We start from the raw sequence: 23795 nt of genomic DNA, 5'->3' as shown, positions 1-23795 counted from the left end.
CAGATCCCACGATGATGACCACCGAACCAATTGGCCTATCTTCGAGCTCCATTCCCCAACAGGCAATAATAATCGCAGCCTTTATGCAGGTGGAAGTGCGGCCTCAGGTAACCGGGGAACGTTCCGGACAACCATTATCGAGAGTCTGGATCTGGTTCAGGCAGGCAGCCGTACTAGTTGGTAATGCTCAATTGACCCATTCCCCGCTCCATCTTTCGCAGTTGCATCAGTCGTATTGCTGACAGCCCGGCAGTTGATTCTATAAATCCGAGGGGTTGTCTCTCATTCCTCTCCTCTGGTCGGTTCCCAACCCCCCTTGGTAAACTCTCCATTCACGACACGATTTTTGCCCCGTCCATTCACCGTAACCCTATTGCATTTGTACCCTGACCAGATCAGAATGGAGCCAGGCCCCCCTCATAAGCGTCGTCGGCCAGCCGTGACGTGCACCGAGTGCCGTCGCCGGAAGATCGCCTGCGATCTGGCGGAGCCCTGTGGGCCATGCCAAAAGCATGTATCCCCAGTCCACCATTCAAGTAGGAATTCAATCAATAACCGTTGGCGGTCATCAGGTCGCACCTACAGTGTATCTATAAGAACAACAATAAGCACGACAAGATCGGCCAGACCAGGACGGTCAACAATAATAGCAGCGACGACGGCAGCAACGCCCATCTCTCCGAGTCGGGCAACCCAGACCTCGTTGCCATTAGCAGCAGCCAGTCGGGCACCAGCAACGAGGGCAGTACTATAGACTACGGCATGATGTTGAAGGTCTTTGCACATCTGGGGAGTCACTCTGCCCGCACTGCCTACCCCTGCGAATCATTGGACCAGAGCCTATTGGACATGGGACTATTACAACCCTCCGCCATGAATAATATCCCTGCCACCAGATCGACCTCTCAACCGCTCGACATGACTCCTTTGTGGACGCCTCCCGGCCTTCCTTCGACCAACATGAGCAGCCACTTACCCAGTCCTCCGATCCAGCCGACACTGGGGAGTCTGGCCTTGGATGGCGGATTCGAAGGGCAGACCCCGTGGCCCAAGCTCTCAGCCCAACATGAAGGGCTACGGTCGTCTCTCCGGGCCTACGCAGGCCAGGAGGCCGAGGTAGAGGGAGGAGGACGGCGTCCCGAAGATGAAACATTCCAGTGGGTGATGGAGGCCGTCGGCCGCCTGGAGCAGTCGGCCCAGCAACAGTGTCAGCGGCGAGCATCTCTATCTTTGCACAGTCGACCACCAACCAGGCCCTTAACTGCACCCGCGGCGCGGGACTTTTTACCGCCTCGGCCACGATGCGACGCGCTTCTGAACGCCTTTCTGGAAACCTATGAGTCCGTGCTTCGCATCCTGGATAGACCGACCTTTAGGAAACGCTACGAGAGCTTCTGGGAACGGTCGGCATCCCAACTTACGGAGACCGATGAGGACATCGCCTGCCAACTGTTGTTGATTGTCGTGCTCGGCAACAGCGTGTGTCTTCAACCCAATGCCCTTGGTGATCTAACTCTGCGGCGGGAACATGCCAGCTGGATTGTCTGGGTGAAGCAATGGGTGGAGCAGAAGACCGCTGCTGGCGAACATGCACACCTGGGCGTCGCGCAGATTGTATGTCTCCTCACCCTCACCCGGAACACACAACACCAGCGCATTCTCAGTGATTATGACCCGGTCCGAATCGGCATCAGGATGAGCCTGCACCGCGAGCCCCGCCCTTCCAGGTCGTCGTTTGGCTCCAATAATGAAGTGGAGCTGCGCCGCCGATTATGGGCCACCATGATGGAGCTCTCCCTGCAATTATGCCTGGATGAGGGCCTGCCCCCGCCCCTTGCCCCCGAGACCTACGACAGCGAGCTTCCATCCAGCCTGGACGATGAATTGGTCGATATCGGCTTTGGTACGACAGGTTTTACCTCATCCACCGTCCTCGTGCTTCTAGCACGCACGCAGCGCTTGCGTCTTCGGATTCTACACACGATCCACACCCCTATGGGGATTCGGACGTACGAACAAAGCGAGCAACTAGCCACGGAACTCATCGCGGCGTGCGACGCCAACCTAAAAGCCCTGCGCGATATAAGCCAGCCCCAGTCCCAGTCCCAATCCCAGCCGACCGATTTCCAGATCAAGATGCTTGACATCTTCACGCGCCCGTTTGTGCTGGCCCTTTACAATCCCTACGCCAACGAAACCACCGACAAGCCGGCCTCCTACTATTCCCGACAAATGCGCATGGAAACTGCTGCCCTTCTCCTAACGTACCCGCTTCGGACATCCGACTTAGATGCCGTTGAAACCACGCTTGATGTCGGTCTCGACCTGGCCAACAGCGCCACTTGCACCGGCACTGGCGCTACTACCACGGAGATAACCGAAGTGGCCGATCCTTACGAGGCGTTGCGGGTGCACAGTCACACGCGCTGCGCCAATGTCCAACGACAGGCTGCGGCAACGCTGGTTCTCGATCTCATCAGTGAGCTGGAAGAGAACCCGTTTCCCACGCTGCATGGGTCGTCTCGCAAGTACCTGCGAGGGGTAGTCGGGGATGTGGCGCGGGTGTTTAAGCAGCGGATGCAATGTGCAGCGGGGATGCATTCCATGGGTGAGTTCATGCTGTTTGCAGCGGGGGCGGCATACATTGATGTATTGCTGGGATCGGGAGGAGGAGTCGGTGATGAGCAGGATACAGTGGCACATGCCTTGATTGTGGCCCTGGGAGTCTGTACCGAGGTGGCCGGGTTGGACACGCTATCATTACCTTTAGATTCGTACTTAGGATGTTGAGCTCGATCATTCTAGATGTAGATATTGTTGAGATGCCTCCTTTTATGCCAGTAGCCAACTGGAATATACTTTGGTCCAACTCATTGTCTCTTTGACAGACATCGTTGGGATCTATCTCTCTATCCATTGCACCTTCTGTCTTTGACATGACAACTAACCCCTCACATCCCACCACTCCAAGACTCGCTATATAATACTACTATTATCTCCAATCCCTCAAAACCGTCTCCCCCTCCCTCAACCCCACAAGCCTCACACTCTCCCTCCACACCAACTCCCTCTTCCCCTCATCCTTCGCCTCCTCACTAATCTTCCCGATCTCCATCCCATCCAGATACACGCCACCCCCCAACTCCTTCCATTTCGCATTCATCCCCGCATCCAACACATCTCTCGCCGATGACTCTGGCGTCCGCACCGGCGCGTTCCGATACCCTGCGAACGCTAACACCCGCGCCACATTCGCAATCACAATCCCATGCAGTACCGTTTGAACGAACCAACTAGCGTGGCGCACGATTCCGGTTGACATGGTTCCGGGGTCGATTCCGACGACGGTGAGGTTGGATAGAAAGGGGTCTTTGCTTAATCGTTCTTGTAATTCACCCCTATGCATACGTCTCCTGTCAGCATTCTACTAACCCCCTGCCTACTAAAACCTCCAGAAACCCCAACCGGAAAGGAAGAATGTGGAGGAATGGAAGGAAAGGGATCCATACACCAACATAGCCACACACAGCTTGGCAGCCCCATACCTCCTAAACCCACTATGTAGGGACGGATCATCTTTATTGGAACTCCACGTTCCATAGGCAATCCCATCCATTGCTTTTATATCCTCCCCCTGAATGATGGTCTTCCACCTTTCCTCCGGAAAATGTCTCCCCACGATAGGAGCATATGGATCATGTGTCGAGCTTCCAAGGAGGACAATTCGTCCCTCGTCGCGGTTCATACTCTGCAACAGCAACAAGATCAAGAGGAAATGGCCCAGATAATTGACTGCGAAACTCATGTCAAATCCATCGGGGGCCCAGGTTTGTTGTTCGAATTCCAGAAACCCAGCGTTGAGGATTAGGATTCGAATGGGGGGGATTTTCCCGCTGGAAACCCAGGCGTTGATGTCGTTTGCGGTGGTGCGGATGGTGGAGAGGGAGGAGAGGTCGAGAGGGATGAGTTCGTGGGAGGAGGTCGATGGGGCTGTGAAGGGGGAGGAGACATCCCGGACGGTATAGATGCCGTGGTAATCGGGGTAGTGGGTGCTGATGTGGGAGGTTAGGGCTGTTCCTAGGCCGCCGTTGGCGCCGGTTACGAGGATACTGCCTTTCAGGGGGGAGGAAGAGGATACCATTGCTGCACGGGGTGTTGGTTGGTGAATTATCTAATTGTTGTTATGTTCTCGCATTTGGACATGGCTTCAGAAAATGAATGTGGATATTTATTATCTACGGAGTAGTCATATTGTATGTTTTCATTGTGAACGGCGTAGGGAGAGTATACCCCGGGCCAAGCGGCATAAGAGCTGAATCCCCGGCCGGCCTGCGATGGAGAACCTCGGGGAATTGGAATTGCGTCAACCACTTTTGTCGAGTGTAAGATACGACTGAGAAATACTACTTCACTAGCTGTCAAAGCTACTACTACTACTACCACGTAGACCAAGAGATATATCCCAATTGTCTACAAATGTATGTAGAACTAGGTAGAACAAATATCCCAACATCAGAGCTAGAGTATATGGAATTAACAAAGCATTCAGTTTTTATCCAAATCGTAGATTGTTTCACTCAGACACATTTAAAAACCCGGTACCTACCATCGTAGGCAAGCACGATCATATATAGTATGGTGAGCTATATAGACAGCCGTAGCAATCCGAGGATACTAATTCGGGAGGAATAATCCGGAACGACCGGAGTTAGTATCGACAACTCAATCCGTCGAGTCTCAAACCCCCCCAAAAAAAAGCACTCTGTAGTCTGTAGAGTAAGCACTATGGAGTACGGAGTAGGTAGGCAGATCATAATCCTGGTTCCTTCTAACTTGCGCCACGGGCTGGGCGGATCCTTCACCCCGCGGTGGGTAAGATCCATCCTCCACGTGTCTGAGCGATACGTGCCGGGTATTGGGATTACTTTCAATACGGGTATGAATAAGTCATCTGGTAATGATAAGATTATCTTTATATATATAAGTTGAGAGTTCGGTTCTTAGAGGGTAAAGAGGGTCAAGAGAAATCCTCGTCGATGTCGTCGAATGCTTGGGTCAGATAGGTGCTGACTGCCGGGCTTGCCATGAGGGTTTCTCTCTGGTGTCATGGGTGGTTAGTATATGGTTTGGACAATGAAGTATAGGCGTATGGGCAGCAGCACGTACCTGTTTGACAAGGTCCTCGATCCCCCGTTCCATTAGCTTGGACTCCAGCTCTCGCAGTTTCAAGACTGTCTCAAATACCTCCGGTCGGAAAATGGTTCGCATTTCTTCGTTGTCGCGGATCTCGGAGATCATCATGTCGGTTTGTCGCAGGACGAAGAATTGAGTTTCCAGTCGCTCAAGAATGAGAACCACCGCACGGAGCTGGTAGATCTCCCATCTAGGATCGGCCGCTAGGAGGTCTTTGAGACTGTTCGGTTCTTTCACATCCTCTCCTTTCCAAGTGGCTTTGAGTTCTCGGCCGCCGTCAGTCGTTTGAAGTACATTGAAGTCCAGCCCGTCCTCTTCGTTGACGCATGCCCACCAGATGATAGGACTGTCCCAGGTTGTAGCAGCGTCTGTCTCCGAGTCGGTAGAAGTAGATAGTTTGACTCCTGGTGTATCTTTGCAGAATGCCTTTTTGGCTATTTTCAAGGGATCGTCGTCTGGGATGTCCAGGTCAAGGAAAATCTGTTTCGCATCTGTTATCTGCCCGTCAAGGAAACCATAGGAGAAAATCATTTCCGAGGCGGACTTCTCATCGCCGTACCTTTGTCCATCAACGTAAGCATGAACCACCAGTAAGCACTTCTGATAGAGACGGAACTTACGAGATAGTGACTTCGTCATCAACCCGCAGGCTTCTTGCATCACGCAGCTGTAATACAGCATTCCCCTCCATATCTTCATCATATAAAGCCTTGACCGTCTCTCCAGAAGCATGATTCGCCATATCGATGCACGGGACCATGGCATGACCATTCCGCGGCAGATCCACCATCCGTGACCGGTACAATGCATCGACATACTTCCAATCATCGAACGTCAATTTCCCCGTATCCTCATCCCACCAATACTTCCCACACCAAGACAAGCCCTCTGTGCTTTGACGCAGATGCTCGAATTCCTTCTCAAGGGAGGCGATCTTGGCATGCACAGCCAGTCTCAACGATGATCCCCGCAAGAGCTCCAACTCCTCCTCGGTGTAAAAGGTAGGCAATATGATTTCAGACGGCATGTACTTCATATATTCAGTCCACGGACTCGACAGTCCGACATGATGGCGCTCGTGCGCATAATCAGGGCTAGAATGCGTAAGTTGGACGAGTAAGAAGATCAATATATCGCCTCTAGCTGTCTGTGCATATCAGCAGAGGTAACAGAGTCAACTATCACACATTTAACCCAAGCCATGGTATTCGCGCCACCAAGATCCGTGGAAGTTGAAATAGGACCTACTCTTCCAAAGTCTCCGACAGCTTCTAATACCTCACGAAGCTGTCTATCGGATTTGGCGTAGTTGTCGACAAAGCTCTGGGAGAGGACTAGATCGGAGGGAACCCGTAGGAGGGGCTCTGGCTGGGAGTCGACACTCCGGGGTTCTTGAACGGATTGCTCCTCTGTTGCAACAATTGCAGATCCCTTGTCGGTGCCATCATCTGCGCGCAGCTTCCGGAAAGCGATGCCCTTGACGGCGATCCCGTTGAGCTTTGTCCAGGGGAACAGCGTCTCAATTGGAAGATAGTCGTGCTTCATTTTAGTTGATATTAGACTAAGGTGCGATTATCTGGCATGAGCATTTGCGAAATCGCCCCGCCCAAGCTGCTGTATGACAAGCGATGGCAGGTCAGGTGTTTGGCGGTGTTGTTATCGATAAGAAAGTGGAGCCAGGTGCCCTAAGCCCTACTAGCCTGAAGCAGCAGCATGGTTTCATTGCGGCATGTAGACGTCATACAAATGTGGTCGAGCCGGTTCTCCAGGCGAAGTGATCGAACCCACTTGGTTCTTAATTGGAACATGTGGGAGGCTTCATTCTGCTTAGACTTATAATCATCTTCACTACAAGAGCTATAGGAATACGAGAATATAAACTCTTGCAAAAGTTACCACCTACTTCGGACACATACAATCCATCAAGATGCCTGCCAACCCTCGCATTCCATCATCGGCCTCAAAGCTTCACAGTCTGCTTGTGCCACGGCCCCCGACACCTTGTCTGCTTTCGCTGCGATCCATCTGGCAGCCAGCCGCGATCCATACGCCGAGAAGCGTGCAGGCTCGTTTTAACAGCGGCGTGACCAAGGACTGGAAGGGTACTGGGTCGGAGGATCATGCAGTTGACCGAACACAGAAGCGGGACACTACAGACCCAACGACAGATGCGGCAGCCTCAGTGATGAAGGACAGGGAGGAGGGTGAGGGTATCGCCAATGGATCGAAGCCTCAGGGAGCAACGGAAAGGGGGGGTACGCAGCATGGGAAAAAGGCGAAGCAACAGCACCCAAACGCACCAGAACCGATTATCGGAATGAATGATGAGAGAGGCCAGGTCAGTAAAGTCCATTCAATCAGGAATACGCCAGTCTCTCCTTGACATAGCAACTCGCAAGTCTCGCGAAATATGGTCTTTCAAACAAAATGGCTAACCAAATATTGCTCACATAGAAGGGCCACTAAGCGCACGACCATATCTTGGTCTCTGAGCCCTTAAGAATGGTCTATACGATATTAAAAGATACTCAGCTTGGAGTTGTATCATCTCAAGTATTGTTTCATTATCACGTTGACTGTACATAAATTGAATAGCAGGATCTATCGGCCAGGTTTAAACGAGAGCACCTAGATAGAAGGGTTTTGTTAGCCTGGGCAATGCAAATGAAGACCTGGTAAAGCTCCTACATCATGCTTTCCTACTTCCACTATTTCGTCTTCTGAGACACGGATGCCACCGACTCCTTCGATGTAGGAGATGGGTACGTCGCCCATCACCTTGCGAGCAACATCGCCCACAGTGGTATTCCTGTGCCATGTTAGACGGCCGGACTGGAGTTGAAGGTATCCGGAGATACTCACTTGCCAACAAGGACACAGTCACGGAAAGCAGCTGTTCCGGCTCCGGATGAGAAGGTATGGATGTTGCGGACTGGGAATACCGGCACAAGTCCCAGCAGTTCTGCAGCACGTGAGAGACATTGGACAACTCCCGTGGATCCGAAACGATACAGGACCATGTCTTTCAGGTTTTCAACGCGCCTAAGTCCATGTGAGCCCGGTCCTGTCAGAAGGGGTGTAGGTTACCGCCATACGATTTCAACTTCTCATCCATCTCTTTGAGGCCGCCTCCATCAGGCTCGCCCATTTCTATCAAATCCTCTCTCGTATCCAAGAACTCACTTCCTTCAACGTATTTAATGTAGCCCTGTTTGGCTAGCCTCCGGAGGAACACCTCGGAAATCGCAGAACAGAGTACGATGGATTGGGGGTCTTGCATCTTGGCGATCTTGCTAATATTCTGGTTCCACCACGTCAGCTACCATGTCAGTCGTGAATTGGGATATATCCAACCTTGTCCGCATCCGGATGATCGATCTTGTTCAAGGCGAAGACTGTCGGGAATTTCTCTGCAATGAAGCCTTCAACAACTTTCTCCACGGTTTCGTCGGACCATTCCTCAAGAGGTTCCTTCAGCGCCATCCGATCGAGGCAGCGAGCAACAATCGCATTGGTACCTCCGTAACCCGAAAACTGGGCTTGCAAGGTTTCCACGGCCGTGGATTCTGGTCCATGTCAATTTCTGTAGGAGAGTTTCGGCCGTGATTAAATAAAACTTACTGACTGCGACATGTCTCCTCTTGATGGAACCCCTATGAAGCATCAGCCTGTAATCATATAGCCTCAGACGCGCAAGCATACCATTTCTGCAGAAGGTTTCCCAGCACCCAGCGCACAATCTCCGACCTCAGCCATTCGATATCTTGTGAAGGGTCATATCCTCGCGTAGATTTTCCTGATTTGATAAAGCGATGTCAGCAGAGCCTTTCCGAAAGTTGCTATACATCGATATATCGTACCTTCCGCATCAGTAGTCCCACTGACGTCCACAACGTGGATCAACGCATCGGCATGACGGAGATCATCCAAGAACTTGTTGCCCAAACCACGTCCTTGATGTGCACCCGGTACAAGACCTGCAACATCCAGAAGCTCAATCGGAACAGAACGCCGTCCCTCCACGCATCCTCCATAGTTCGGTTTGCATTTATCAGAAACGTTGAATCGCTGACAGGCGCATTCTATCTGGAGGTATCCAATGGCACGCTGGGGATCGATGGTAGTGAAACTGCATTTCGAACGTCAGAGTCGCTCTGAGAAGGGTTTGTTGTAGAGTCCGCAGGGCGATATATATCAATGTCTGATAACGATCACGGTAGTCGGATTCAAACGTACGGGAAATTTCCTAAAGGATGCCGTACGATAAGTATGTGCTCTGAGATAGGGGTAGATTGCAGAATTCAGAAACGTACCGACTTTGGAAGAGGCATCTGTCAAACTATTTAATGTTGTCGATTTTCCGCTGGATGGCTACATGCCCCTCAATTCGATCAGCGGCGTCTCGTATATGGGAAAAAGAAACCAGACCTTTCCAACCAGCCCAATCAACGGATCCCTCGGCATCTTACAATGAGCGCAATGCTTCTAGGGTATAGAACAAAGAAAGAACGTCTGAATAAATTTTTATTCCGTCTGATTGCTAGAAAATCGAGAAAGTCATTTCTGCATCAGCGGGGAGAGATCAATTTCTGCCGTCCTCCCTAGGAAGGCGGTCTGAGACACTGCGCCCGATCGAGACCCCGACGGTCCCTGAGTCGCTCCTTCCTCTTCCGGCGAACACACGTTCTATCGAGTTGCATTGATGCTACTTATCGATGCTATCTTGCTACATCCGGGCACTTTTTCCGGTGCAATGGCGCTAATAGTGCGTGGTACTTTGAGCTACGCGCACAGACACCTGTCTTTCCCTATATCAGTTTTCGACATCTTCAAATCGACAGTCTTGTATCAGACAATCGTTGTCAGGCCAACAGAAAGAGGCCAAGGACAACGTTACCACTCTTGCAAAGTATAGGCCGAGCAGTCGGGATGTAACCCTCAATGCCATGGGCATGTCCAAGCCCTTGCGTTAGGCTTGCCTAAGTCCTATACTTGCCAGCAGGTGGCAAGCATCTACTGTGTAGGAAATTGTGGCCATGAAGCAGCAATATCGAGGTCAATGAAACAGTGTAGCAAGTGGGCTGGAAATTGCCAACGTCCACCATGACATGTAGACATTCTTCGATGAGTTTGGAGACGTGCTTGCATCATATTCGGGAACCGGTGCTCCGTGGTCAATAGCAACCTTTCTTCTTCTGCTGTCCTAGACATCAGCAGCGCCTCATGATGTCTAAGATCCAAAGGGTACGTCATCAATATGATCGCGAATGATGCCCGATGGGGTGCATATCCAGGTCAGTTTGCATTGACCCTCCAGGAACTGCACGGTGATGTTCCTGGGTTGATCTATCATTAGCATCAGATCGGGGATGGCATCATTGGCATGATGATCCCTTGTACTTGGGCTTGGCTCGGAGGATCCGCTATTTCTTCACCGGTGCAGCAATGAGGAGAAGATGTAATGGTAATGGGTCAAGAAACCAGAGGAAAGAGAAGGAATAAGGTGAAATCCGCTGTGCGGAGAACTGTCGTGGTTGCTAGCCAACTCCAGGGGATACCAGGTCACTCACTGTCAACCGATGATATTCCTCATCCAATGAGGTGACCTATCAAACAAGGTTGTCTTATTTGCTCATAGAGTCTCCATGATTTAGTGGACACCGTAGCCCCCATTGCTGAAAGGCGCAATGTCTATCCCAAGGCTGGGTGGGTTGCAAGGCGAACCAAGGTGTGGTCGGCGTGTATGACGTTAACCGCAACGACGTCACCAGCCATCCAACCATCGGCTCTCCTCGACGGATGTACATATTAAAAGCAGCACCACCCCTTGAGATTAAACCTACCATTCTATCAACACAAACATCCTCATCACAAGCAATCTATCACATTCCAACTACAGTTCTCTACAATCCACACCACTACTACCACTCCAACCACCTCACAATCCACCACTATCCAAAATGTCCGAGCAGACCTTCCACACCACCATTCAGGACCTCCGCAAGCCTGAATCCCACGCCTCTCACGCTGGAGCTGGCAAAACCCCCAAGAACTCCAACATCTCCGCCATGAAGGTACTTCCCCTATTCCATTCTGATCCACTCTTCCCAGCCCCACGCTAACCTTGAACCCCAGTCCATCGTGGACGAGAACAACTCCGACAAGCAGGCCCAGATCGACAAGACCAAGGCCAACCTGCCATTGCCCGAGCAGCCCCCTCGTGCCAGTGACTGGAACTCTGCCGACCAGAGAACCGTCAACGTGGGTTCGGGCGGTCGCGAAGGACCCGTTTCCGGAGAGAACAACAGTGCCTTGAGAGAACCTGCCACTGCAAGCAGCAGTGTTCGTATCGATGGCGATGAATATCACAAGAACACGCAACCTATGAGTGGCGTTGGTCGCCAGGGCAAGGATAACCTTGACGGTCTGCCCCGGGATGCTCTGTATCGGTAATTTGGGGACTTTATCTTCTTGAGGGAGTATTGATTACGGCCCTATGCTATGTGTATTATTATGAATGAGCATTTAATGAACAAAAGAGATTTTCCATAATGAGTTTGAGTTTCATACGAAGTAAAGTACTAGTAGATTTTGTAGACAACCATTGGCCCTGCTTTGGGTTCTATATATATCCTGTTGTTGTGTCGACAGTAAGGTATAATTCATTAACCTTTGAATTTTATCAAACATACTAGACATGTCCTCAATAAATCCTCACATTATTACTTATCATTATTTTGGAATTTCCCTCACGATGGTACTACGTCCCCGTGATACAAGGAAAATCTACAACAGCACATCCAATCGGCTTCCCGCCAGGGAACCGACATCCCTCAACCTAAACCAGCACACAGATGTCCACACATAACTACACAATAGACAACAGTACTCATCTTCTCATCCAAATCGCACATTAAACAAACCACGAGTCACACAGACAGAGGATGCATGCATGCATGTATCTAACCACCCACCAACAACCATGACGTCATGCATCCAGACACCTGCCCCCCAAAGCAAAGCGCCCAATACCCATCACATCAACTCCCATTTACCTACGCAATGAAAGAAACCCATCGAAGGACTAATTCCAATTCAGTTTCCCAGAAACGGCAACCAGACATGTGGATGGACCCAGCGCGAAGAACCTGCCAACGGCGATGGATCTAGACGGCGGAACCCGATGTACCAAATGGCCAAACCGAATCGAATCGATTCTTGTCCATTGACGCCACAACTGGGAAGCAGATGTTGCTCGTTGACGTATCCTGTTACCTAGTACCCAGTTCTCTATGGTTCTGGGTCTGTTGGATCGGTGGACTGCAGTGGTGGTCGTAATGTCAGTATGACATCATGGGCTGTAACTCATGTATCAACTGGGTTGACGCCATCCGGAGGTTGCTCGATGCTATATAGTTCTGGTGTTGTAGCTGCTGGACAGAAGAAGTAAAATCAACTACATGATCGATTAAGACTCATCTATCAACTTGTCTGAACGAATACATAACTCTACATTCAATTTTGCATATTCCCAAATCACCACACCATGGATCTCCAAGGACAGCCCATTCCCCCCGGCCAGAGAAGCACCAAGGTATGTTACCTGGTCTTAAGTATATCCATAACCAAATGAAACACCCAATAACCCTCAAAACAGGTCACCTCCGACCCGGAGCGCATAAACAACCCCATCCAGGAGCCCTCTGGCCCCATTACCAACGACTCCTTGGCCGCTGAATCAGCCACCAAGGGCGGTGCCTTCTCCCAGAACCGCGGAGCCCAGCCCATGGGCGTATCTGCTGGCCAGTCCACAGTCCGAAACACCAACACTAGCGGCGCCACCAAGCTCGACTCCAGCGCCGACACCCAGGAGAAGTACCCCGAGGCTCTGGGCGGACAGGGTAACTACCCCGGCGCTCACGAGCTGAAGAGCGGTTACGCCGGCGGTCCTACGTCTGCCAAAAAGGACCTCGGCATCAACCAAGGCCAATACCCTGCTTCTCAGAAGCTTTCTCAGCAGGGCCAGGGTAGTCAGCAGCAGCCATCCGGTGGGGCTAGCTACAAGCAGCAAGCCGCCCCGGCCAGTGGCAGCGGCCACAGCAGCCAGAACAATGCTGGAGCGGCGCCGTCCTACATTGAGGACGTGACTAGTCACTTGGGCAACACTAAGCCCAAGGGCGCCAATTTGAAGGAGGGTGATATCCCCGATGACGCGCCCAATGCTAGCTACACCACTGATATTGGTGGTGAGAATGACCCTGGTCGCTTGGCACAGGCTGGCTTCCAGCGCAAGGCCGCTGAGAGTGGCCCAGATGGTACCTCTGCTGGTAGACAGAAAGGTGTGGATAACCAGCACTGGTACCAGCATTTGCAATCGGACCAGAGGGCATAATTGGGGCTATGATGGATGATGTTACGAAAAGCAAAGCGGGCTTTTTTTTTCTTTCTCTTATCTTTGTGTAATGTCTTAGGCCTGGTAGAAAAAGGCTCAACCTGGAGAGGACTGCGTCCTTCTATCTTGTATTAGTGTATCTAACTAGATGATTTGAACAATCAGAGACTGACCGACTTACGTGATGTTTCTCCATGTTGTAGCAATCAACGATGTTGGTTGCCTTTTCAAGGTTTGCTTCGCTGATTACGGCGAGGCCTTAAGCTGGCGGTAGAAAGGATGCAAAAAGCACGCCCTGTACAGCTGCATATATCACCATATACTGGACAATTGCCTGTCCGCAACCGCGTCCCTCCAGATGCTTCTTTCGTGCAGATGGATAAGCAGGATAGCAGTCCAGGATAAGAGTTGCTACCCAGATATACCACACTGGATAACCAGACGACAACCGAATGATGATCTGAACATGATTGCAGAAAAACAGTACAACGGCAAGGATGATTTGAGGGATCGCTAGGCTACGCAACAGACGCCCTGTCAGTTGTCCTGTTGGGAAATCTTGTGGCGTTGTACTGGGAATTTTCAGGCCTGACTCCACATTGAGTGCCCAAACGGAAGAGTAGACTAAAATGGCTAACACTGGACTGGCCAACGCAAATAATGGTAGATTGGACAGATTCCAATATCGAAGAAACCCATTGTCCCTGTGGATGTCAGTAGGAAGCCGCCAAAGGTGGAGCGAGACACATACCAGTAATGCTCTTGCACAAAGCTGTAGATGCTGGGAATAGCTCGGTAGCACCATTCCCTTGACGGCCATTCGTCGGTAAGGGTACGGTTAGCGCAGAACTGTTGGTAAGCAATATACTGCGGCAGTATAAATCCGAGCCCGGCGCAGATTCCGGCAAGACCAACCGCGGCGAGTCGCCGGAATTTGGCGAAGCTGAAGTCCTGCGCGATGGAATACAGGACACGAAATGCTTCCTCGAGAAGGATGACACCATTGAGAAGGCCATTTCCACGAGCAGCCGTGGATAGGCCGTACATGATGCCCGCAAGCACTAACAGGCCATCTTGGATGCTTGTTGAAATGCCCGAGACACTCAAGCTCCGAGCAAATAGGAGAGCGCCCGTGAAGCTCAGAAGAGAATGAGTGCTTTCTGCGTTGGGAGCTGACAGAAAAAGGCCGGCGGGCGAGAGAATGTGCAAGCATGCTGCGATGAAAGCCAGCTTGCGTCCCTGTATCCCCGGAAAGATGGTACATGCTAGACCATGGAGAACCGCTGCAGAGGTGGCATGAGCCACGTGGGCCACGGCAACACCGAGTGCACTTTCCTTGAATTCATAGGGAAAAGCACCAGTGCGTTCGGAGGCTGACAGGGATCTTAGCTGAGAAAGGATGGATCTTTACGAACGACTCTTACCAGCGGCTAAGAGATTGATAAACTTCGAGAAAACATAACTGAACGCCCATTCTTGCTCAAAAACATGACCACGTCTTGCCGCCTCGGTGAAGTAGATGGCATCCCACCTAGTCAGCCTGGTAGATACTTGTCTCAAAAAGGTTGGGAATAGTCCCTTGATGTCACTGGAGTCCCTGTACCACTGAGCTAAGGTCGTTGAGGTATCATACCCGGGACCGGGGGTTAGGATGGCGAGGAGAAGTAGAAAGGCCTTCCAAAGAACGAAGATGGAGATCAATGATTGGTAGGGGTGATAGATGGGAGTTCGTGTTAACCATGACATGTTACTAACTGTCTCATGGCATACCTCGATAGGTAGATAGATGGATGGCTGGAATCCAGATGTGGTGGTCTGGTTTCTGGTTCCGGGAAGGCCAGCCTGGAGCTGGTGCACGCTAAGCCCACTCGGGCCTTCCTCCCTTCCATCCAGTCTGTCTGTCTCTGAACGAGGAAAGAGCGATCGATCCTCACGGCGAACGGCGAAGCGGCCCGGTCGGGCTTGCTTAGTATAGGTATAGTCTTTCTGCTCCTTCTCTGCAACGCCGAAGCGGAGAAACATCATGGATTCGCTTACGGAGGCTCTGGTCAAGATTTTGGATTTTATTGGATACTTCCTGCCTTTTTCATACACCATTTGAGAACGCCAGATTTGCAACGGACACATCATAAAAGTCAACCCAATGAACACGTCCCAAAGGCCAGACCCCGAAGACATGCACTGCCTTGTCAGGCAACAAAGTGGAACTGTACAGCCATAGCAGCAAAGCGACAAGACATTGAAATATAATTAAGACATAACAGAACAAAGGAAGGGTGGATTCAGAAGTCCAGCTGAAACTTCACAGGTTCACCTTCTTGGCCTCTTTCTGAGCGAGCTTGGCCAGTTCCTCGAACACCTCGGTGAAGTCCTCTCCGTCGTCCTCGCTGTCCTTCTTCTTGCCCTTCGACGCCGACTTGGGCACGACCATCACAACACTGGTGGGGCGTTTCGTGGCGGCCGAGTTGCCGAGCTCAGCTCGGGATGTGACGAAAACGTATGGGATACCGTGGTCCTCGCACAGGACAGGGATATGTGAAATAACGTCCATTGGCGAGATATCGGCAGCGAGGATGACGACTCCGTTGGGGATACCAATGCTGGCATTGGCGGCGGGAATGGGCGACTTGCGGAGAGCCTTGACAACCTCCTTCACACCACGCTTCAGGCACTTGTTCACAGCGGCTATTGTAGATCACACAGTCAGCATATTGTGAGCGACTAATGAACGGCTGCGCAAGTAGCACCACAGAGCCTTAGCCAGTAACCAAGGCCATATGAATCCGCATTCATCTTGTTGAGACCAAGGCAAGCACGGCACAACTCTGGAAAACCGATTCAATAAGCACAGGAGATATCTTACCCTTCTTGACGCTCTTCAAGGCCTTCTTGGCAGCCTTGTCCTCGACCAGAGGGCTGGCAAAAGGAACAATTGCGCCAACGGGGCGGGCGTCAATTTCCATCAGCTCGGTCTCGACGCCATTAGCAGGAGTCTCGGCAGAAACAGCCTGATCAATGCCTTCCAGAACCTTGGTGGTGAGTTCCTTCTCGACGGCGTCGGCGAGAGCGACCTTGTCCTTCTTCTCCTTCTTGTCCTTCTTGCTGCTCTTGGAGACACCGTCCTTCTCCGCGCGCTTGTCCTTCTTCTCGCGCTTGTCCTTCTTCTCGGTCCTATCCTTGGCCATTGTGAATATTCGACCCACCCAGGGAATTGAGCTGAATCCGGAAGAGGGGGAGAAAGTCGAGAAAGACGGCGACGGGCGTGGGGAGGAATACACAGTAGTCGTCGGTCTCTTCCGCAAAAATTCGAAATCCATTTCAAAATTTCGGCGCTAATCCTGTTTAAGACCCATAGCTGGCGCGGGCGGTGAAGTGGCTGAGTCAGCACGGGCCTCCTCGGGGCGGCTTGTGCCAGTCACTCTATCGAAAACAATGAAGCATTTCTTGGGTCTGGTCGGATGATTGCGCCCTCATTCTCAGCCTAAGGCTGGATCTCTGGGCAGCCCTGAAAATATCCACCAAATCCCTTTGCCACTGATGGTCATCCGGGCAATTGCTTGCGCGGGAGACCATTGCCTGATTCATCCAAGGTGAGTCGCGGAGTGTCGCGCGACATGCTCCCCAGTCCGTTTGGGACCAAGGAGATTAATGAGCCCCAGATGAATTCAAGCTTGAATTCGCATCCCTCGCGGGACACCCTCCGCGCTGAATCTCCCTTGTCGCTTCCGCCGGCACCGGATACTTTAAAGCAATCAATCCGCTCGGTTTACCCTTCAAAGCCTGGTGAGCTCATGCGTCTGTCCCAAAATGCATCTCTTAAGACTAAAGATCCCCATTTCAGATACGGAGAAGGAGGAGCTACTTGTGCAGGTGAACGCTCTCAGATATGAGTTGGAGAATTTCAAACAGGAGAGGGACCTCATGGTCCTACATCATGAGAAGGAACTACGGGATTTGCAGCTCAAGGCTGATTCGGACTTTCGAAAAGCTCAGGTTCGCTCATTACTCTATATTCCATGTCGTTTCTGGTCCTAATCATCTAGCTATATGACAGGCTGCGGAAAGCAGTAGCAACCGGGCCAACAATAAGAGCGAGACCCTTGCAAAAGAGTTAAAAGAAGCTCAGGAGAATGCACTCTATGAGAAAGCTGGCCTAGAGCGAAAGGCTAGAGGTCTTCAAGATCAGAAACAATTCTTACAAGAGGAAGTAGAAGACACGAAGGCACAACTACTCGACCAGGAGCGACAGTATAAATATCAGATCAGCGAACTTGGCACCATCCGCTTGTCTCTCCAGAAAACAGTGGAGGAATTGCAAAAGGAACTTCAAACCATCCGGGGTGACATGCAGGCTACACAGGAAAAGCTGCGCGAGCGGGAAACAGAAGTCGCTGACCTAGAAACGGAAAACCTTCGCCTGAAAGCCGAGGGAACTGATACCGAGACCCTGTCAGTTCTCAAACGCGAACTTTCCGAACAAGTCAGCCACATCAGAAACTTGGAAACCGCGAATCGTGAGCAAAGCACCGAACTGCGGCACCTACGAAAGATCCAGAAGAATGTGGAAGTCGTGGAGGAACAAAAGAGATCGTTGGAGAATCAGCTGCAGTTGATGAAAGATGTGGAGTCGCAACTGGATACTGCTCAGATCCAGACACAGATGCTGGAGGATGAACGACGAGCTTGGACCAGTCTCTTACAAGATAGTGATCAGCCGGCAGAGCTCGATTCCCCAGAAGCGGTTGTGAAGGCTTTGTTACAGGAGCGCATAGAAAAGGCCTCTCTTGTTGATAAGCTAGGTGTTATTGAAGCGCAGTTCCTGGAGAAGGACGAGTCGATTAGAGGTCTGGAAACAGAACGTACCACCTTGCGACAGGAGATCGAGAAACTTCGCAGTACTGCCGGCTCTGTTGCTGGAGGGGCAATGGCAGACAGCCGTATCAAATCAAGGCTTGAACGGCAGCGGGCCCTCGCTGTGAAGGAAGTCGACTATCTCCGTGCTCAGCTTAAGGCCTTTGACACGGAAGAGGTGACCATGAATCCAGAGCAAAGCCATTTCGACGAGCAAAAGTCAGAGCAAATCGCCAACTTGGAGAAGCTCGTTGATGAGTATAGAGTCGAGTTGGAGAAAGCTCATGAGGAGCTCACTAAGTGCGAGCCTTCTCAGCAGGATGAGTCTCAACCCCGGGGGATCAAAAGGCCCCTTTCTCCGGCCGAGAGCGATGCGGAAAGCGAACGTCTTTCTGTTCTGACCCGCAAGAATAGAACATTGCAGGAATCTTTGTCGAAATCCGAGCAAGCAGCAACTCTGCTTCGCAAGGAGCTTGAAGCCAGCAAGTCGCAGATGAAGTCCCTCAAGGCCAGATCGCGCACTCGAATTCTTGAACTTCGTGACAACCCCACCGCAGAAGCAGAAAACCTCAAACTTTCCACTATCCGAACCCTGAAGGCGGAGAACCAAGAACTCCTTGCACAACTGCGTGGTGGTCACCTGGATGTAAAAGTTGTCCCGGTGAGCACCCTTGAAAGCATGAAGCTGGAAGTCCAAGAAATGGAGCGAGTGGTTGCCGACAAGGAGAAACGTATGCGGCGCCTGAAAGAGATCTGGACGGCCAAGTCGTCGGAATTTCGCGAAGCAGTCGCATCCCTGCTGGGATACAAGTTGGATTTCCTTCCAAATGGTCGTGTACGAGTTACTTCGATGTTCCATCTTTCATCCGCTTACAGGCATGGCGATGGTGGTGCTCCTTCCGACTCCCGGGGCCCAGGAAGCATGGGCAACGGTGAGGAGAACTCAATCATTTTCGATGGCGAAAACGGGACGATGAAGATCTCGGGTGGTCCCAACAGTCTCTTTGCCTTGGAGATCAGACACCTCATCAAATTCTGGGTCGAAGAGCGCAAGGATATCCCCTGTTTTCTTGCCGCAATGACGCTAGATTTCTATGACAAGACTACGAGGGCTGCACGCATGTAGATCTACGATTCGTTTCAGGGGCTTGGCGCTACTTCTGGTCGTCCAAATTCCAAGTGATTCCCCGGCACACACATCAAAGTGCCATGTTTATGAAGAGTCATGATGCCATCATTCCCAGTTAGATGGAATTCTACTCATTTAAGCGGTTCACAAGGCTTTTTTCGCCTCCTATTGTGTACTATATTATCTACCCAACAAGCATGTCTGCAACATGGCTTCGATAATATAGCGGATTGCTAGCGGACCTGATATAAGTATACTAAAATCGCCTTAAATATACTATCCCTGAGATGCTATCATGAAGTGGAAAGAGAATAAATACATACGCCCGTCTGGGAGCTTTCATCACCGCTAGAGTAGTTGTCCTTTGGGTCTGATTTTACAGTAAAAGTGCTACACGAACCCAATTTTTAATATTTCTGTATGCGTTGTAACCATTGTATAGGCATTGGACTCCAGGGTCTTGATTAGAGTTTACAAGCACCTTCTTCCACTTGATGTCATGCATGGAACATGTACAGTCCTGATTACCCATTACAGCGGAGCTAAAAATATAATATGAACAAACAACTTATTTACAGACCATTGACCAAGCCCGACATGAACCGGAGAAGAGGCCAGAGAACGAGATTACACGAGCAGGTTGGAAAGGATATCGAGAAGGACAAAGGAAAGGAGACTGCAGTGAGGTAATAAAAGCAAAAGCGGGTGCGAGATAAAAAGAAACTGTGCATATGAGGGCCAAGAGTAGGGACATAGGGCGAAGCAGAAACGGGTTCCGAGAGATGATGTGCCGCGAGGGAACTTTTTTCCTTGGGATTCATCATAAGGAGTAATGTGTGGGGGGAGGGGGCAAGCAATACCCGACTCATATGCCCTAATCGGCACATTTGGCCGAGGCTTGCGTTCGAACAGTATGTTCTCCGTGTATAGGAGGCTCATGGATATGATACAGCCGGATTATTCGGTTTAGGAAGAGACATATTTTCCGCCGAGTAGCTTCCGTGCGGTGGGAACACTTCGCCATTCCAAGGATGACTGCGCCTCAGTGGTTTCCCCAAACTCTTCGTCTGCAAAGGGATCGGAGCCTTTCCTCGGCGCCTGCTCCGTTGAGGAAGCGGCGCTGATTCTCAAGCGGGATCCATCATCAATGGTGTGAATCTCGAACTTGGCATCAACCTTGCCCTTCCGCGGCCAACTGGTGGCTGTCGAGAACCGGACTAGCAATTTGGCATCAGATCCAGCCTTGACCTCAAGCTCGGGAATCTTCCAGGTCACTGCAGATTGTTTGCGACGAAAGGTTGCTCCGGTGTTGGGATACATGACAGCAGCCGTGGCATGGGCTGCTTCGCGCCCTTCCACAGGAGACGTGTCCAAGTTCACAGTCAAGACCAAGTTTTTGAGGGTGATGGAACTCCCCGATGCAGGCATGGACGACGAGTTGATAGAATAGAAGATGATTGCGCTCGCCTGGTGTTCTTCAAGATTCCACACCGGTTTGAAAATAACAGGGCAATAGGCTGCGGCCACCGCGGGATCCATGTGGACCTGGTACTTGAAAGCCACGGTCGGCGAGGGTCGCGCAATGCTGGAAAGATTGATGCTATATTCACCCCGCTTCTCATCGGACTGATCCTTGCCCTTATCCTCGCTCACAAAATGCGGGTTTGCGGCCACCTTTTCTAGAATCTGGAAGTTGTCGAGGCGGACTCGGGTGCTTCCCGGTGTCACATCAGGGGTGGCATTGTACGCCAATGCAAGCTCCCCAAGAACAAATGACTTGGTCACCGCGCCCTCGGTGAACCACGCACTGACCGTGTCGATGATCGATGCATTCAGACCCGGCTCGTGTAGCTCGGGGTGCGAAACAGGGCTCGGGGCATTATGCAAAGTATGAGACGAGCGGATAGAAGTCGTGTCGGACATGGCATGGTCGTCTGTAGCGGTACTAGGGGAAGCAACATGCCTGGTCTGCAACGATGGGGAGGTCGGCACCGACATATCCAAAGCCGACGGCACAGCAGGGATCTCATTTCCTGGGGTAGGGATAAAGACTGTGTTACGGACATCGCGGCGGCCACGCAGGGTTCCGGCGTTTCGTCTTGCGCCACTTTGCTGGGCTCGCTGCATGGCACATCAGCAACGTTCATTGGGAGCCATTCTTCCCGGGGGAAACCCACCAGTCGGAGCTGATTAGCCATATCATCCATCGCTTGCTTAGCTTGATCTTCGTCCTCGAAGATCGGTTGGTCTCTGATCGTCAAGTTCATCCCCGACTCTTCCAGCCTGTGGGCTTGTTAATCTCAGAACATTCTCAAATTGCAACGTTTGCTTACCCAGCTGCCTCTCTTTGAGCCCTTGTGATTTCGTCAATGGTCTCTGGTCGCTCCGAGAAACCCTCCGAGTCCACGCGTGGCTGATTGGTGAATTAACTTGAGAGTCTTATACACATATGTCAGTTATTGCTTACCTCATTTGGGGCTATGTTTGTAGGAACTGCTTCAGGGAGAGCTTCATGAGATGTTGTTCCGTTGGCTGTACCCGGTGCCGACTGGGGCTCCGTGTTGGACGTCACGCCCGAAAAGCCCTCATTCTCGTGGGTTTCGCTCAAAACGCCCGGCGCTTCAGCATAGCTATCCTGAGTCGTCATGGCGGTTCCAGGACGCTCGGATCCGTCGGGAGGGGTCTCAGGAATCTGTAGATCACGCGAGTCTCCCCTCTTGAAAGAGGCAAACGGACTGCGATGTTTCTTGTCTGAAAAGAAGGGGGCGGCACTAGAGGGCCCAACGATGCTCCTACGTCGGTTCATGACCGTCCCCAGCCTTTTGAGACCACCGAGGGGAGCATTATGCCGAGGCTCAGGAACTGTAAACAGATCATTAGAAATCTACATCAAGGGACGCATAATCCAAAACGAGAAAATGGATGCTCACCAGGAGGCGTCCTGATCGGCCCCGAATGCTCCGATCGCTGGCTAGCAGCGTCATCCTGTAGGCGCGGTGGAGGAGAAAGAGGTGCTACTGGGGGAGGCGAGGTAGTCTGCTGTCTCCTCGGTACGACAGGCCTCCCTCCATTGACTTTCGCAGCAAATGTCTTGATCTCGTCGGCAGTCTCCACGTTGAGAAGAACGTTCAAGCAGCTCTCAGCAGCTTGGCGACAGCGCTCAACCTGATCTGTCTCATGGGTCTCTAACTGTGTAAGAGCATCCCGAAGGTGGTTGAGACGGCTCTCGTCTGCTGCTTGAAGCTGTTCAAATACAAACGGCGCCCTTGAGTCCCATTGCTGGCTGATTTCTTCCGCAGCGGCCACGGCGCTAGCTAGTTTATCTGCACCTTTAGGACCCTTTTCCCTGGCCTTTTCCACCTTCTTGTGACACGTGTCGTAATTTTTAGCCAATCCTGCAAGGTCACTTTGAATACCAGGCATTGACGATAGCTCTCGGTTCTTGGTGCTATATTCTCTCAACGGACGTTCGACGTCCTCATCGATCTTATGTGCGAAGGTTTCGTGTGACAGGGCTATTGATTCAGTGGCACTGATTATGCGCTGCCACGGGATTTGAAAGACACTGTTACCAAGCCTGTCGTTAGCATAACCATGGTGGGTTTGAGGATTTACTTGAATAGCCGGCCTTACCCGAGCGCCGCGCCATTGTCCAGCTGTGGCCGATGCGCAAGTTTCCGGAGCCCTTGAGCATATAATTCTTCAATGCGACGACGTTCCTATCGATTGAGTATAAAGATTTAGCCAGAGTGCGTTTCGATCCCCAGCGGAAAAGGCAAAGGCTTACCTGGAGCCAGTCCGCGATGTCCGCATTGACTTTGTTTATGACGCGAATGCGCTCATTGAGCACGTTTGTGGCTTGGCCGGGCTGCAAAGAGGCCTGCGATGGTGACGAGTAAACACTAGGTTAGACGTGCATAGGATGGGTATAGGATGAGAGGAAGCGAAAGTTGGGGGGAGGGGGAAGGTGGGGGTGGCTGGGGTCGAGTCCATCGTACCAGCAACGCTGGATACTCCTGCCGTGAGAGATCCATCACTACTCATAGGTCACAACCTTAGAAAAACGAGAGTCGGGGGCACATAATAAGGATGAATGACACTGAGGGGGGGGGGTCAGCATCGAATGGGGAGGCGATTGGACGGGAGGACAGCGCAGAACCGAACCGGTTCAACAAGCGACGGAGGACAGCTGGAGTCGGAGGGAAGAGAGATGTGATGGCCGATGGCTGA

General features: G+C 51.5%; 10 protein-coding genes across 10 annotated transcripts; 4 read left to right on the top strand and 6 right to left on the bottom strand.

Annotated features, from left to right (window-relative positions):
* Positions 1 to 512: 512 nt before the first annotated feature.
* On the top strand, positions 513 to 2790 carry BO94DRAFT_572318 (uncharacterized protein; the record flags this gene model as incomplete). Its single annotated transcript, XM_025614915.1, has 2 exons — positions 513 to 536; positions 586 to 2790. 2 exons carry the CDS (start codon positions 513 to 515, stop codon positions 2788 to 2790), a joined length of 2229 nt encoding a protein of 742 aa, XP_025471533.1.
* Positions 2791 to 2992: 202 nt separating this feature from the next.
* BO94DRAFT_509480 (putative short-chain dehydrogenase) lies at positions 2993 to 4141 on the bottom strand (the record flags this gene model as incomplete). Its single annotated transcript, XM_025609704.1, has 2 exons — positions 2993 to 3398; positions 3510 to 4141. 2 exons carry the CDS (start codon positions 4139 to 4141, stop codon positions 2993 to 2995), a joined length of 1038 nt encoding a protein of 345 aa, XP_025471532.1.
* An 813-nt stretch (positions 4142 to 4954) lies between these two features.
* Positions 4955 to 6796, bottom strand: BO94DRAFT_531706 (SET domain-containing protein). The gene is made up of 4 exons (XM_025610959.1): positions 6442 to 6796; positions 5814 to 6340; positions 5167 to 5752; positions 4955 to 5098 (listed from the first exon to the last, which is right to left on the bottom strand). Exons 1-4 carry the CDS (start codon positions 6736 to 6738, stop codon positions 5018 to 5020), a joined length of 1491 nt encoding a protein of 496 aa, XP_025471531.1. The 5' UTR covers positions 6739 to 6796; the 3' UTR covers positions 4955 to 5017.
* Positions 6797 to 6970: 174 nt separating this feature from the next.
* On the top strand, positions 6971 to 7821 carry BO94DRAFT_531705 (uncharacterized protein). The gene is made up of 2 exons (XM_025610958.1): positions 6971 to 7531; positions 7648 to 7821. The coding sequence occupies exons 1-2, from the start codon at positions 7121 to 7123 to the stop codon at positions 7657 to 7659; spliced, it is 423 nt and encodes a 140-aa protein (XP_025471530.1). The 5' UTR covers positions 6971 to 7120; the 3' UTR covers positions 7660 to 7821.
* On the bottom strand, positions 7740 to 9693 carry BO94DRAFT_531701 (Ygr210 GTPase family protein). The gene is made up of 11 exons (XM_025610957.1): positions 9622 to 9693; positions 9507 to 9564; positions 9430 to 9439; positions 9054 to 9322; positions 8896 to 8989; positions 8815 to 8846; positions 8548 to 8759; positions 8289 to 8494; positions 8056 to 8235; positions 7882 to 8002; positions 7740 to 7821 (listed from the first exon to the last, which is right to left on the bottom strand). Exons 1-11 carry the CDS (start codon positions 9655 to 9657, stop codon positions 7795 to 7797), a joined length of 1245 nt encoding a protein of 414 aa, XP_025471529.1. The 5' UTR covers positions 9658 to 9693; the 3' UTR covers positions 7740 to 7794.
* Positions 9694 to 10869: 1176 nt separating this feature from the next.
* BO94DRAFT_621226 (uncharacterized protein) lies at positions 10870 to 11646 on the top strand (the record flags this gene model as incomplete). The annotated part of the gene is made up of 2 exons (XM_025616987.1): positions 10870 to 11267; positions 11329 to 11646. The coding sequence occupies exons 1-2, from the start codon at positions 11154 to 11156 to the stop codon at positions 11644 to 11646; spliced, it is 432 nt and encodes a 143-aa protein (XP_025471528.1). The 5' UTR covers positions 10870 to 11153.
* A 1021-nt stretch (positions 11647 to 12667) lies between these two features.
* On the top strand, positions 12668 to 13706 carry BO94DRAFT_531700 (uncharacterized protein). The gene has a single exon (XM_025610956.1). It carries the CDS (start codon positions 12980 to 12982, stop codon positions 13583 to 13585), a length of 606 nt encoding a protein of 201 aa, XP_025471527.1. The 5' UTR covers positions 12668 to 12979; the 3' UTR covers positions 13586 to 13706.
* A 138-nt stretch (positions 13707 to 13844) lies between these two features.
* Positions 13845 to 15331, bottom strand: BO94DRAFT_582156 (DUF409 domain protein; the record flags this gene model as incomplete). Its single annotated transcript, XM_025615460.1, has 3 exons — positions 13845 to 14289; positions 14337 to 14958; positions 15010 to 15331. 3 exons carry the CDS (start codon positions 15329 to 15331, stop codon positions 13845 to 13847), a joined length of 1389 nt encoding a protein of 462 aa, XP_025471526.1.
* Positions 15332 to 15659: 328 nt separating this feature from the next.
* BO94DRAFT_531697 (putative small nuclear ribonucleoprotein complex protein Nhp2) lies at positions 15660 to 16881 on the bottom strand. Its single transcript, XM_025610955.1, has 2 exons — positions 16449 to 16881; positions 15660 to 16270 (listed from the first exon to the last, which is right to left on the bottom strand). Exons 1-2 carry the CDS (start codon positions 16768 to 16770, stop codon positions 15888 to 15890), a joined length of 705 nt encoding a protein of 234 aa, XP_025471525.1. The 5' UTR covers positions 16771 to 16881; the 3' UTR covers positions 15660 to 15887.
* Positions 16882 to 20531: 3650 nt separating this feature from the next.
* BO94DRAFT_457076 (uncharacterized protein) lies at positions 20532 to 23599 on the bottom strand (the record flags this gene model as incomplete). Its single annotated transcript, XM_025607726.1, has 8 exons — positions 20532 to 21686; positions 21743 to 21848; positions 21899 to 21978; positions 22033 to 22427; positions 22496 to 23130; positions 23199 to 23284; positions 23353 to 23445; positions 23564 to 23599. The coding sequence occupies 8 exons, from the start codon at positions 23597 to 23599 to the stop codon at positions 20532 to 20534; spliced, it is 2586 nt and encodes an 861-aa protein (XP_025471524.1).
* Between the last annotated feature and the right edge of the window lie 196 nt (positions 23600 to 23795).

Source organism: Aspergillus sclerotioniger, assembly GCF_003184525.1.
Source record: "Aspergillus sclerotioniger CBS 115572 chromosome Unknown BO94scaffold_4, whole genome shotgun sequence".
NCBI lineage: Eukaryota > Fungi > Ascomycota > Eurotiomycetes > Eurotiales > Aspergillaceae > Aspergillus > Aspergillus sclerotioniger.
Note: the sequence above shows the minus strand (reverse complement) of the source record. Positions and strands in the feature narration are given on the sequence as shown.

Excerpts from the sequence above, each read along its gene's own strand:
- BO94DRAFT_531706 (XM_025610959.1), bottom strand. The coding sequence starts at position 6,738 with ATGAAGCACGACTATCTTCCAATTGAGACGCTGTTCCCCTGGACAAAG. Across the intron at positions 6,341-6,441 it reads CTGTCGGAGACTTTGGAAGA|ACAGCTAGAGGCGATATATT; the intron begins GTAGGTCCTATT and ends TGATATGCACAG. Across the intron at positions 5,753-5,813 it reads GATGACGAAGTCACTATCTC|GTACGGCGATGAGAAGTCCG; the intron begins GTAAGTTCCGTC and ends TGATGGACAAAG.
- BO94DRAFT_531705 (XM_025610958.1), top strand. The coding sequence starts at position 7,121 with ATGCCTGCCAACCCTCGCATTCCATCATCGGCCTCAAAGCTTCACAGT.
- BO94DRAFT_531701 (XM_025610957.1), bottom strand. The coding sequence starts at position 9,657 with ATGCCGAGGGATCCGTTGATTGGGCTGGTTGGAAAG. Across the intron at positions 8,495-8,547 it reads ATCATCCGGATGCGGACAAG|AATATTAGCAAGATCGCCAA; the intron begins GTTGGATATATC and ends TGGTGGAACCAG. Across the intron at positions 8,003-8,055 it reads GACTGTGTCCTTGTTGGCAA|GAATACCACTGTGGGCGATG; the intron begins GTGAGTATCTCC and ends AACATGGCACAG.
- BO94DRAFT_531700 (XM_025610956.1), top strand. The coding sequence starts at position 12,980 with ATGGGCGTATCTGCTGGCCAGTCCACAGTCCGAAACACCAACACTAGC.
- BO94DRAFT_531697 (XM_025610955.1), bottom strand. The coding sequence starts at position 16,770 with ATGGCCAAGGATAGGACCGAGAAGAAGGACAAGCGCGAGAAGAAGGAC. Across the intron at positions 16,271-16,448 it reads CTTGAAGAGCGTCAAGAAGG|CCGCTGTGAACAAGTGCCTG; the intron begins GTAAGATATCTC and ends GATCTACAATAG.